The 12,402-nt window shown below is 43.9% G+C and overlaps 1 protein-coding gene across 1 annotated transcript; it reads right to left on the reverse strand.

Moving 5' to 3' along the window:
• Positions 1–10,716: 10,716 nt before the first annotated feature.
• RAD1 (RAD1 checkpoint DNA exonuclease) lies at positions 10,717–12,006 on the reverse strand. Its single transcript, XM_010022362.1, has 3 exons — positions 11,753–12,006; positions 11,312–11,410; positions 10,717–10,897 (listed from the first exon to the last, which is right to left on the reverse strand). Exons 1-3 carry the CDS (start codon positions 11,989–11,991, stop codon positions 10,717–10,719), a joined length of 519 nt encoding a protein of 172 aa, XP_010020664.1. The 5' UTR covers positions 11,992–12,006.
• Positions 12,007–12,402: the final 396 nt, after the last annotated feature.

Raw genomic sequence — 12,402 nt, forward strand, 5'->3', positions numbered from 1 at the left:
CTAGCTTTCTCCAATAGAGGGAGGTTAATCTCGAGGAAAGCACTCATGTTGCCTGGGTAAAGGTGAAATTCTCTATATTCTATACTGTTGATAAGCTGCATCTTGTTATTGGGGATTAATTTAGTTGTTTGATGTTGTAGCACTCAGATTCCTGACTTTTTGCCATATGCAGTCTTTGGCAGAGCAGAAGTGAGGTATTTATGCTACGCCAGAACATCAAACAGCTATACTTCTTAGTGTAATATTATTTAAGATTAGCACACCATAAGGTAGGTGTCCCAACCCATCCAATGCACTAAGTGCACAGAAATTATTCCATGCTTCATAGTTTCCTTGAACTGCCTGGTAGTGGAATGAAACTATTTCAAAAAGGAAAAATCATTAGTTTAAGGAAGTTCTGTACAAAGCAGTACAGAAATGCCTGTATAAACAACCCTTTATGATAGGTTTAGCTATCTATGCAAGTGTTGGCCATGAAGCTCAGGAACAAAACCAGAACATACACTTTAGATAAGGGATTCTAATGAACACAGGATGTTTACAGTGAATGTCAATGCCTCATACTTCCTAACCTCACTTTTGTAAAGATCTTCTCTTCAGTATATTTTTATTGGCCCTATAATGATTTTTTTTTTGGTAACTAAACCATTTTTTCTACATAATGTTTGCATTAAGCTTATTAACAAATATTTTTAGGTAATCGTGTTGTAGAGTTTCTTCTTATACCCCCAAGTATTTGCTAATACTGAAGCATAGTGAAGTGTTTTCAGTTTGTAAAAGATCTGTATGGAGTAATAAACCTGTCTGTCAGCGTGGTCCAGAGCAGTGAAGTGTCAAATGCAGTTCAGCCTCCTGTTTGAAAAGATGTAGAAATGATAGGTAGGGAACAGCAAAAGGTGTCAAAAATTTCTGCATGTTGTTTCTAGAGGCCAGGGGCATCAGTGAAGACTTTGTCAGCACTTTTGAATTTCATGTCAAATAAAAATGCCTGATGTGGTATAGTATGAAACCATGAAAAAGTGTTTCTAAGCACACACTGCACTTGAGGGTACAACCATCATAACTAGCTTGCAGCTTCACTATGGTATTTTTATTATTCCTCTTAGTGGATGTGTCTCTAATAGAGAAATCTTCCAGAGCTATATAATCAATGAAGTTTATATAGAGTCATATTATGACAAAGAGTCAGCAGTGCCTCAGGCTGACTGGACTCATAGTGCACTTATACCAGATAATTCCTAACCCTGGCAAAACTAAAATGGATTTTAAAAGCAAAAAGAAAAATCACACCTTTGCATCAGTTAGACCTTGGTGTTACTTTTCTTGGGTGGTTTAACTCATGCCTGCTAATTTTGAACAGTATTTTGTAGTTAGATGGTTTTGAAAATGCTCCAAAGAAATGTGAAAAGAATTTTGCTGCAGCACTTCAAAATGAACAACAAGATTTCAAGCATGCTAATGCTGCAAAGTATAAAACTTGATGAACCATTTTGTAGGTTGCCTGATGGATTTAGTCTTTTACTTTGTTTTGGTTTGTATATTTATTACAATTATCTTTGTGGAATATTGAAAATTATATACTACAGCATAGCAAGTTTCTTTATATGTAATTTGCCAGAAGTTTCCTTATGCAGCAAATAAACTATTTCCATTTTTTTCATCTTCTTTTTGTGTATTAATTTACTTTTTGTATTGAGAAAATCTCACTACACTGTTTTAACATAGCACAGATATGTTGTGTATCTCATGTTTAGGTAGCTGTCGGATGTCACATGGTTTTCTCCCTGAAATTGCAGCTTGGTTATTGACTTTCTTGATCTGTCCTTTGAACAGAATCGACTCCAAACCCTGTGCAACCAGTGTTGTACATTATGCCTGTTATCTGATTGGTAAGTTCAGAGCCATTTCTCATGTGGACATCCTGCTAGAGGTAACACAGGTTTTCCATTTGCCACTGGGTGCATTCCAGCTAAGTTTAAAACTACCTTAGAGCAGTAGCATAGGCTGGTGAGGTCCCATGGTATTTCAAAGCTGCATTCCTCTGTCAGTTAGCACTTCACACACAGAAACACAGTGAAAGTACGTATATGTGTAATGCGTATGTATATATGGATATGTATGCTTCTATTTAAACCTAGCAGTAGTTACACAGTCAGCCCTGTTGCCTTTTATCATCTGTCCTGAGTTTTGTTTGAGAAACTAGTTTTTCAGTAACTTACTTGCTAATAATACCGTCCTGCCTGAGGGTGGAACAGGGAGTAGCGGGAACTGCACCTCGCGTTGTTGCATCCTGGGCTCAGGTGGCTCTTCAGCCTCTTGTAGAAAATCTCTGCGAGCTGCTCAGCACTGGGTTTCCTTTGGAGAAGGCTGTCACAAACTCCCTGCAGAATCTGTTCATGGTGAGATCACTCAGCAGGGAAGATCAGAGCTGCTTTGATGGCTTTTGTGCCACTACAAGCAATGGGCCTGCTGCCTACTGTCTCCTGTCTGAACTGCTGTTTTCCATGCAGTTGCCCAGATGCCTGCTCTGTTGCATAACAGATACAGGTGTTTTAGGGGCAGACCTGTGGCAGTCCTGCATTTTGCTTCCAAAGCTGGTTGTTGCCACATTCAGGAAGAAGTGCTTCCCAAGCATCCTCTTGTTCCTTTCCTCACCAAAGTATATGCAAGCTCCCACTGTGACTTGTGGCTATTTCCTGCTCACAGGTCCCTTATGCAGCAAAAGGAAAGTGGTCATTGGTCTCCCTGTACCTGGTTTTGGTATGTTTTGTGTCCTGTTTGTGGACAACATCAGTAAGTGTCATTCCCCTGAGGCTGGCTTTTCAGAGAAACAGGAGATTGAGAGTAAAAGAAACAGTGGCCAGATGGCTTATTCAGTTAACTCATGGGTAGGGGCACAAGGTGAGAAGCTAACGTTACCTCTTACTGGGTGAGCATGAGGCTCAGCGGTGGCAGAAAGGCCTGCTGCCTTCCCTTCCAGCACTCCTCAGGCCAGCTAAATGACAACGATGTGGTACGTGTCAGCCCAAGACAGCAAAAGCCAAGGGAAGGCCATGCTGCCGTGTGCTGCAGTAAGCCACAGCACAGTGCCCTAGAGAAGCAACCAAGAGTGGGACAGTGGGAAAGCTGTGGAATCTTGTCAGATGCTACATTGCTGTGTGGAGCTGTGATTTAGTTTTAAAGCCCACTTCATGGTATGTGAGTTTTCCTGAGCGCTGGCTGGCTGGGGGAAGGAGGGAGGTGGGATGTGATTTCACTGCTCTGAATGTTTCAGAGCTAAATAAACTACCATTGCTATACACACGTTGTGTTTAGACTGTAAGAGCTGCTCTTTAGGGGCCCTTGGCAGCGTGGGGAACCAGCCTGGAGCGTGCAGGAGTGGGGAGGATAAGCAGAGGCTGGAGGACCATGTGGGCCACAGGGGGAGAGTGTTGGAGCAGGCGTGAGCCTTTGCCCATCTGACCTGCCCCCAGGGACGCTTGGTCATGCGTTGGGCCAACCACAACATCTAGTTGAAGATGCTCATTGCAGTGGGTTGGACTAGATGACCTTTGAAGATCCGTCCCAACCCAAACCATTCTGTGAAAGCATCCTTTCTCCACGCTGATGCCAACCATCACCGGAGCAAAAGGCAGACACAAAAGGCTGGAGCAATCTGCCCTTAAACATGGCAGAGACCCGTGTGCAGCAGGGAGGAATGGCTGTCTCAAGTAGTGTGGTCAGACCTGCCAGCATGGGAAAGGTCCTGGAGCAGAGGCAGCCTCTCCTGGCTCCATCTGTGGGGCTGGGGCCTGCTGCTGTGGATCCAGGCTATAAGGCAGCAGCACAGTGGGTCATGGTGCCGCATGTGGGATAAACTCATGGAAAAGCTCCTGGAGGACGTGGGTGCTGAGGTTTCGGAGTAGCAGCGCAGCAGATGTGATGTAACCCAGCACATGTCCTGCAGGCACAGGCATAACCCTGCAAGTTACCTCAAACGAACAGGAATGGGTTGGAGGCTCTTAGGACAGATCAGTGGTTTAAATCCACTGTTCACTGTGGTTTTGGTCTGCCACAGGGAGCACTGGAAGTGTCGTGCCGTGGTTCAAGAGTTTGAGTTCCAGGAAACCTTCATCTGTAGCAGCACTGGTTCTGCGAACACGGGTCACTGGAGGTGCTCATGGGTGCAAGCCAACGCTCAGCAAAGCATTTCAAAGAAGTGAAGTTTCCAAATGCTTTTCTTCATCCCTGCCTCCACCTCCTCTGTTTGGATCCTGCCCTGATCCTTTTGAAAATGACAGAGATACCAAGTACAGACCAGAACCACACTATTTTATATCCATGTTCTTCTCAGGGCAGTAACAAATTCTCCTTAGGTTAACGGCCATTTCCATAAACCTTCTGGATTAGAATGTCAGACAGTGGTGAACTGCAGCTGAAGTGAGATAAAATCTGTGATTTAGTAAGTTTCTACTTACTTGAGGAAGCCTGAGATGCATTTTTTGTAGCTACAGAATAGTCCTACCAGCAGGCTCTGCTGCTGGCGAGAAAGCCACGTGCATTGGGTTCCCCAGGGTACAACAGTGTGTGACAGTGTCTCTTAGGAGAAATGATGGCCTCTGTCTCGTTGGACTCAGTGATGGGATCCTGGGGTGGTGTGTCACCAACATCATGCTCCTCAATGGTCAGGTTTGCCCCTTTGTACAAGCATCTGAGGTTTGTGCTCTCAGCCCTGCAGATCCCAGTCCTGCCAGTGGCTTCAGCAGGGTGTTTTGTGACACAACTTGTCTTTACTGGGGCGTTTTATGGCAACACATCTGTCGCTGGTTACAGACCTTTGGCTGCCCTCTCACAGGCTCCTACTTGATGAGTTTAACACAGGTATTTACACCATCATCAGTTTTTCAGTCTATTATTTTACTTTGTGTGCTCGTCTGTCCAGATTCGCAGTGTTGGCCTTCCCTGTACATTTTCCAACAGCCTGAAATGCTCAGACGGTTGGTAATGGGGCCTCCTACCAGCAGCTGGAGATTGGAAACAGGCACAGCTTATTGACATCATCACCGCAAGGAGCTCGGGGATGGAGCCCACCTCCTGCCTGTGCCCCACACCATCACGCTGTGTGCTCTTAACCCTGCCCAGAGTGATGCTGCAGCTGGTACCCTGCGCTCAGCAGCGCTCAGGAGGCAAGCATCAGTGCAGCAGAGCTCAAACACGCTCCTATGGGAAGCTGTTGCTTTGGTGTGGTCACTCTTCCTTTTGGGATTAGCCAAAACTCTTCCCGGTGATGGCAGGACTTTGATCCACCACACTCTTCTTGCATTCCCTGTCCTAAAGCAACAGTCCTGCACGCAGCTTCACGCTGGGAAGCCCTGTCCAAAAATGCCTGGATGCATTTCCTTCTCTGTAAGCACTTTGCAGCCCATCAGGAGGCATCCCCCAAAGAAGAGGCTGTGGAGCAATGGGGGGAGCTGGATTAAGCTGCATTTACAGATAAATAAAAAGCAAGCATCCCTGGGCTAAACACAGCATTCCTTCCACTCTGAGTCTCCCTTGCAGCTGGAAAACAGTAAACAGTGTGGGGAGTGAAGACACAAAGCACAAAGGTCTGCACTGCCCTGTTCCTACAAATAGTCCTCTGGGCCCTTTCATTCAGCAGCTGGGTATCAACACAGCTGGCCAGATGTTGCAAGGCCAGATGCAGCCGTGCCTGTGCAGATGTTGCACAGCTGGGAGGCTGCAGCAGCAGGGTAGCAGGGTCCCTGTGCTCGTGGGGAGGGCAGCGTGCCCCCTGGTACTGCTCCTCCTGCTCTGTCCCCCACACCATGGGCACAGAGGGACTGGGAGTGGGGCCGCCCTGAAGCCCTGCACTGCCCGAGGGTGGCTGTGTGGTATCCACAGTGTTTCTGCAACTGCAGCTCTTGCTGCCATGTGAAGAGATCACGTCACTGCCCCACAGCTGGCGAGGGGCAGGCTGGCCGTCCCTTCCCCTGATGGGTCTCTGGCAATACACCTGCATAAAGCCACGTGTGATCACCCAGCCTGGCTGGTAGCATGGAAAAGTCTTCACCCAGCTGATGGCAGCGTTTAACAGAGCCAGAGCTCTCTGTGTCGAGGTAAACAGCTTATTGTAAAACTATGTGTAGAAGAGAATCACCAAGAGAAGAATCTTTGACATTCATCAGATGCCCCTATAGAAGTTGCCCCGCATACACTCAGATGCTAGGACAAGACCACCCCAGACATCACACTGCTCAGGATGAACCCTGCCATGGCGTTGGCTCAGGCCAACCAGCAGTTTTTGCAGTTGCCAGCCCGGCACAGCTCTGTATCAGATCACCCCTCTTTGCAGGTGGCCCCACACCTTGCAGGGTGAGTTTCTGCAGTGTAAACTCAACTGTGCAGTGCCCCAACCCCTCTACGCCCAAGAGCATCTCATATACAGAGCCTTGGGTGACATGGTCTAGAATGAGGTGTCCCTGCCCATGGCAGGAGGGTTGGAACTAGATCATCTTAAGGTCCTTTCCAACCCAAACCAGTCTGTCATATACAAAGGTAAGTGTAGCCTAGGAGCTAGCACCAGGACCCTCAGCCTTCACTGCTGGGGCCTGTGGGAGCAGCTCTACACCTAAATGCTTGCTCCTCCAGTTTCTGGGCTGTACTGGGCTGTGTGTGAAATCTTAAGAGGGGGTCTATCTCCTTGGACAGCCCTCTGGTTTCCAAGAAGACAGAAGAACTGTACAGTGCTGCTGCAAACCCCCTGCAGTTACTGCCTGGTGCGGTGGAGTAGCTTCACACCTCCCTTAGTGCTGCAAATCCATTGCTGCACTCTGCTGGCATTTAGGGGATAAAATCCACACATATGTGTTTATTATATAATTAATCAGGTAAATACAGGAAATGCATTGAGTCTTCCAGCTTTCTGCTGGCTTGCTCACTTCTGGTCAACCCCACAGTCCCATCTGAGCTGGAAGGGCAGAAAGCTGCTAAATTCTCCATGGAGATCTTTCCTCATCCCTTCCCTCAGCCTTACATGAGACTAGAAAACCCAGCACCCCCTCCAGGCTCATCTGCAAGATCCCACCACCACAAGATTAACCTCTAGATCCTGACCAGTGTCTCACTGGGGTGTTGATCTGCAAAAGGAATGACTGGGCTCAGGGGATTTCTGAAGCGCTGACCCCAACTCACCACACTCTGCCCTGTGCTGTCCCACTGAAGGGATTGACACCCCTGGTGGATATTCACTGTCTATTCAATTATACCTAAGGAATCCTGCCTCCCTCTCCCCCCAAAGACAGATACCTACGAGTTTCTGTCTCAACAGGAAGGCATCAAGCCTCTGTTCTGGAACACCTCCATTTAAAAAATAGCTCCATATTTGTTCACTTCAACATTAGCGTTCTATCAGCAAAAGCACTGTTCAGTGTTACTGCTACTGTTCAAACATGTTTTGGAGAGACCCACCTGCTAAACTCTTAGGGGTTTACAAGCTGCTACAAAATGAAGTTCAAAGCACTTGAAGGAAACAGGATGTGGCTTATCTCACCTTTTCCAACTGCTCTGCTAACCTTACTAGAGACCCATCTAGTCAGGAATATATATATATACTTATTTAATACATATATGTATTAACCAATTCCTTCCCATTACTAACTTCGAAACAAAGGTTTAGAACTCAATTCCTTTTGGGCAATTTTGTGCTCAACCATCTTCACAGATCCAAATGGCTGTGGTTGGGCCTCAGCATGTGAAAGCCAGAGAGACACAAGAACTTCTCAACCTATTGGGAGGCAAGAGGTAACATTAGCACCAGCACCACTGGTCTTTTGTTGCATAAAGATTGCCAGCAGCAGAAGCCAGGAGCACTATTTTGGCTTCCAGACCGATGGGACCCAACGTCTACTGGCAGTCATTTTCAGAGAGAACAGAAGAGGTGCCTTTTGAAAGACTGGAAGTCAGTTCTTATTCTGAAAGCACAAATCAAAATAGCTTTTCCTCAAAAAGAGGAAAAGTCTCTTGTCAATTTTGAGGCCTCCAGATCTGGGTTGCCCAGAGCCACAGATGCAGGAAGTTGGAGCAGCCAGGCAGCACCTACTACAGCTCATTGAACATGGATAGGAAATGCTGGTTCCAGTTCCCACCTCCAGGAACTGCTGTTAGTTTACACCAGTGCTTAATGTACCATTTTATAAGAAAACAGGTGGGCAAAATCTGAATTATGACAAGTCCACTCTGTGATACTACTGAAAAACACCATGAACTAAGTGTTTCTTCTACTGCAGGTTTGCCTTTCTCTGCAAGGGGAAAAGGCTTGTCACTTAGAGGAGATAAAATGTACTAAAGGTGCATTTCACCTGAGTTCTAGATCTCATGTAAAGTGTGGTAGGAAATTAATCCAACAGTGGAGATAGCAGAATCCAAGCAACTTACCAGGTCAGAAAAGGCACAGTGGCCTTCCAGTCATTCTCTTCTTCACTTCTATATTCCTGTCTCTGAAGGTACAGATGTTAACAGATTCCACCATACATGGATCCTAAATCCACTCCTTTCCTTTACTGCAGGGCGTCTGTAGCCAACTTCCCATGGTTTTTCCCATCTAGCACCATACTCACAAAGTCTCAAGGCACACAGGCACCTCCCCACCTTTGTGAGTTGAGACTGTGACTTAGTTCAGTTGGGGTTCAGATGTTAAGTCTTGCACAGACTGTGCATGTCCAGATGATCCTTGAGGTCCTTTCCAACCTGGTATTCTAGTATTCCATGTCTGTACTGGAATGCTACTATTTATGACATGCAACAGTTACTTTCTGGTATTTTGTGGAGTTCTAACTTCTTAGGATATTATTTCCATGACCACTGTTGGTAGATCATAGGAGAAATTTTTAAAGTACTATTTTAAGAGGTAATACAGTACATCTGTAAGCAATTACATAAAAGTACAAATGTTAAACCACAGTAACGTCCTTGAACACAATACAAGGAACTCTGATACTCTAAAATAAATTGTAGTAAGAAAGTGATGTGTTCTGGTTTACTTTTATCCTGCCACTCGGAAATCATGTTAATCATTCTTACCACTCAGCAGTCAGGGATAATATATTTACAACTCCCAATGAGACCATAATACTTTTTTTTCACTGAAGAAACTGACACAATAAGCCAAAAGAAAATTCACCTATACTGAATACTTCCATCTGAAAAAATATAAAAGACAGTAATTAAGAGTAATTTAGAATATTACTAGGTATCTTTACCAGTCCTGTAGTTCAAAGATTTGTTTTTCAAATATAAAATTTATTGCCATAAATGGATGATCTGCATGGAAGACAATGAAAGTGAACTGCTGACACTGTGCACTCTCAAAGTACACTCTTGCTGACATAAGCAAGAGATGAAAATTGGTCAACAAAAGCATCTGAACTTAAATAAACCCAAAGGACTTGGATTCTATTGGACTGTGGAGCAATCAACTTGGTAACATATGAACATACTGTTTTCACATGCGCAAAGCAGGACCTCATCTTCTGACAAAACCAAATCTTGACTACAGTCTACAGCTGTAGAAACTACCCACGGATCACTGAGCTCCTGGATGCCATCCCATGGCAGCAAGGCAGGAAGTCTTTGGTCTCCTGCAGCATGATCTGCAGTCTCTGCGCATAGTTCAACACCCACCTGGTTCAGTAGACCTCCTGCTTTTAAGCAGGTTGTTTGCAACAGAAAGGTGTGAGAGGAGAAGAGCAAGTTTTGACCCAATACAGCCTACCTCACCGCTTTGTGAAGCTGCCACTGCAGAAAACTCTCCAGAAACTGCACTCCCTTTTCAGTGAGGAAGAGACAGGGTCCATTTTTGGCAGTGATACAAATACACCACCCCACGGGATACAGGCAGATATTACTTTACTGCAGTTTAGGAGTCCCTCCTGTTACTGAAAAAGGCTACTGAGAAGGTAAACTGATTTCACAAATAATTTCAAATATTAAACTTTTCTCTCTCCTTATGATTCTTAGCAGCACTAGTAGAGTGTAGCAGGGTAGGAACTGGGACATGTACGTACAGAAACTAGATACAAAACAACAGTACTGCCAGAACAGTTATGAGTAAGTAAATCCTGGCTGCTAAGTTAGCTTACCAATTCAACATCAGTACTGCAGGCAAAAGGGTAAATTGGTATCAGATGAAATTACAAGGAATTGAGTTATATTAAGAATTAATTAAGATGAGGAGTCTAGTGTCTTCACCAGAAAACACGTCAGCATTTGCCAGAAAGAAACCACCTGCTGCTGTTAAGAAATCAGTCTGAAAATGTCACCCTTTTTCAAGACGAATTTGGTTTTATTTTTAAGTCACTGAAAGTTAACTGGCTAACACAGAGAAAGTATTCAGATTTTCTGCTGTAGCATTGCTTAGAACAAGCCAAAGACAAAAAAGAAAAACCAAAACACAAATAAAAATTCTTGGAGAACACTGTAAAAAGCAACAACGTATTACATGAACACCACTTCAACATCCGTGCTGGAATCAGTGGCTAGAGAAGACCAGCTCTACTTTATGTTTCTTCAGACTCAGTTTTTTGAGTTGAGGCTAAGAAATGTTTGCAAGGTAGTAAAAAGGAAGAGCTAAAAAACTTACAGTATCAAGTCTATTAATCTTCACAGCTTTAACTCAGTTTTATATAAAAATATACTATTTTATATATCCATAAATATAATACAGACACCAAAAACACACACCTACATCTCTTCAGTAATATTCTCATCTGGGCAACAATAGTATTCTACAAAACAGATCTGTCCATCTTCATTCCTAATCATATACTGCAGTGAAAGAAATCCTTGAGCATCTGTTCTAATGGACACCTTACAAGATAAAGCCAGTGCCTTTGTAGATGGTTTAAGCAAAGAAATCTTGTACCTGCAGAGGAAAAAAACAAGTCATGTGAAGAAAACAAGTTGTTCAGAAAGGAGCTGAATCATTACTCCCAGTTAAAGCCATAGAAAAACTAAAATTATAGAAATTAACCAGAATAATAGAAAAAACAATTAGCAACATACTAATTTGATCTTTTTCTGGCAACAACATCAGACAGACATTGCTATTCCTTAGCTTTTGATCACAAACACAGGTTTTTATCAGATGGGAAAAGTATTTCCCTCCTTTCCTGTACTAGTGAAATAAATGTTACAGTAACACAAAAAAAGGTGTCTTTAAACTTTCCAGCAAGAAAAGTTTAAAACTGGGACATGTACGTTTAGAAAAATACAAGAAACAAGAAAAGTTTAGAACACATGATCTGCCACAGAGAGCACTGATCACAGACTTCCTAACCTGTTTGTCTGGGTCTGGTTACAGTGGAATGCTTCTATCAAATCAGAGTCCTTAGAGTAGTCCAGATGTGCACTGCCAGCATTTCCAAAAGTGGATAACCTGGAAGACAAAAGGCAACACCTCAAAATACCTGACCCCAGCTCTCTAAAAACTCACCAGAATCAGTCCTCTTGAATATCAAAATGGCTGTTTCACAGAACACCACTGGTCGGTTTGGTTTATTTCAATAAAAATGCTAAACTGCCTGCAACAGTGTCACATTTACCAGGCTGTCAATGTGTTCATTACTATGTTAATTAGATTATATATTACTCATTCCAATTTTTCTTAAAATAAAGCAGTATTCTAAAACAGCTCCTCCCTCTCCACCCTGAAAACTTCCAGTCCTTACCAACAGAGGCCAAGTATTAACATTTCAGTTGAAAGCACTGTTTCGAGTACCTGAAGTAGGGTTTATCTGGAGACATGGTAATCTGCATAACTTCACTGGTCATATCCAGCTCAGCAAATGCTTTTCGTAATCCCTCTGACTGAAGGATGATTTTATTAACAACCTTTGTACTGCAGAAATCAAAGTCCAACAAGTCCTGAGGTTCTTGAGTGTTTATTTTACACACTGTAACTACCCCTCCTTCTTCCAAGAACAGCATCAAGGGATAACCATAACCACGATAGCACATCTTAAGGGCTGTTGATGTTCCTGTAAAAGAGAATGAAATTTACATTCTTCAGAGAGCTAGCTAACACATCTGATCACTTTAGAAACTTCACATTTTACTGCTTTACAGGGCACAGATCAATTTGATTTAGCATGTTTGGTGTGGCTTTCAACAGACCAATGTAGCATGCTTAATGCAGCCTCCTAAGCACCAGATGAAGTGCAAAATGAATTTATGTCTGTAGACACCAGTTTAAATCCCCCTTGATTTGACCTGTTTGTGTGACCTGTTTGTGTAATGTGCCAAACAGGTCACGCCAGCTGTGACAATGAAGCTGGATATGCTACAGATGGATGAGTGGCACTGGAAAATCCTCCACGGTCCTGAGGCTTTCTCTGGCTCGCATCATAGAATCATAGAATAGTTAGGGTT

Source organism: Nestor notabilis, unplaced genomic scaffold (genome assembly GCF_000696875.1).
Source record: "Nestor notabilis isolate BGI_N333 unplaced genomic scaffold, ASM69687v1 scaffold16249, whole genome shotgun sequence".
NCBI lineage: Eukaryota > Metazoa > Chordata > Aves > Psittaciformes > Psittacidae > Nestor > Nestor notabilis.

What these genes read in the sequence shown, in the direction of transcription:
- RAD1 (XM_010022362.1), bottom strand. Translation starts at nt 11,991, where the DNA reads ATGTGCTATCGTGGTTATGGTTATCCCTTGATGCTGTTCTTGGAAGAA. An exon ending in CCAGATAAACCCTACTTCAG is followed by an intron (nt 11,411 to 11,752) that starts GTACTCGAAACA and finishes TTTGTCTTCCAG; the next exon opens with GTTATCCACTTTTGGAAATG. An exon ending in AACCAGACCCAGACAAACAG is followed by an intron (nt 10,898 to 11,311) that starts GTTAGGAAGTCT and finishes TTTCCTCTGCAG; the next exon opens with GTACAAGATTTCTTTGCTTA.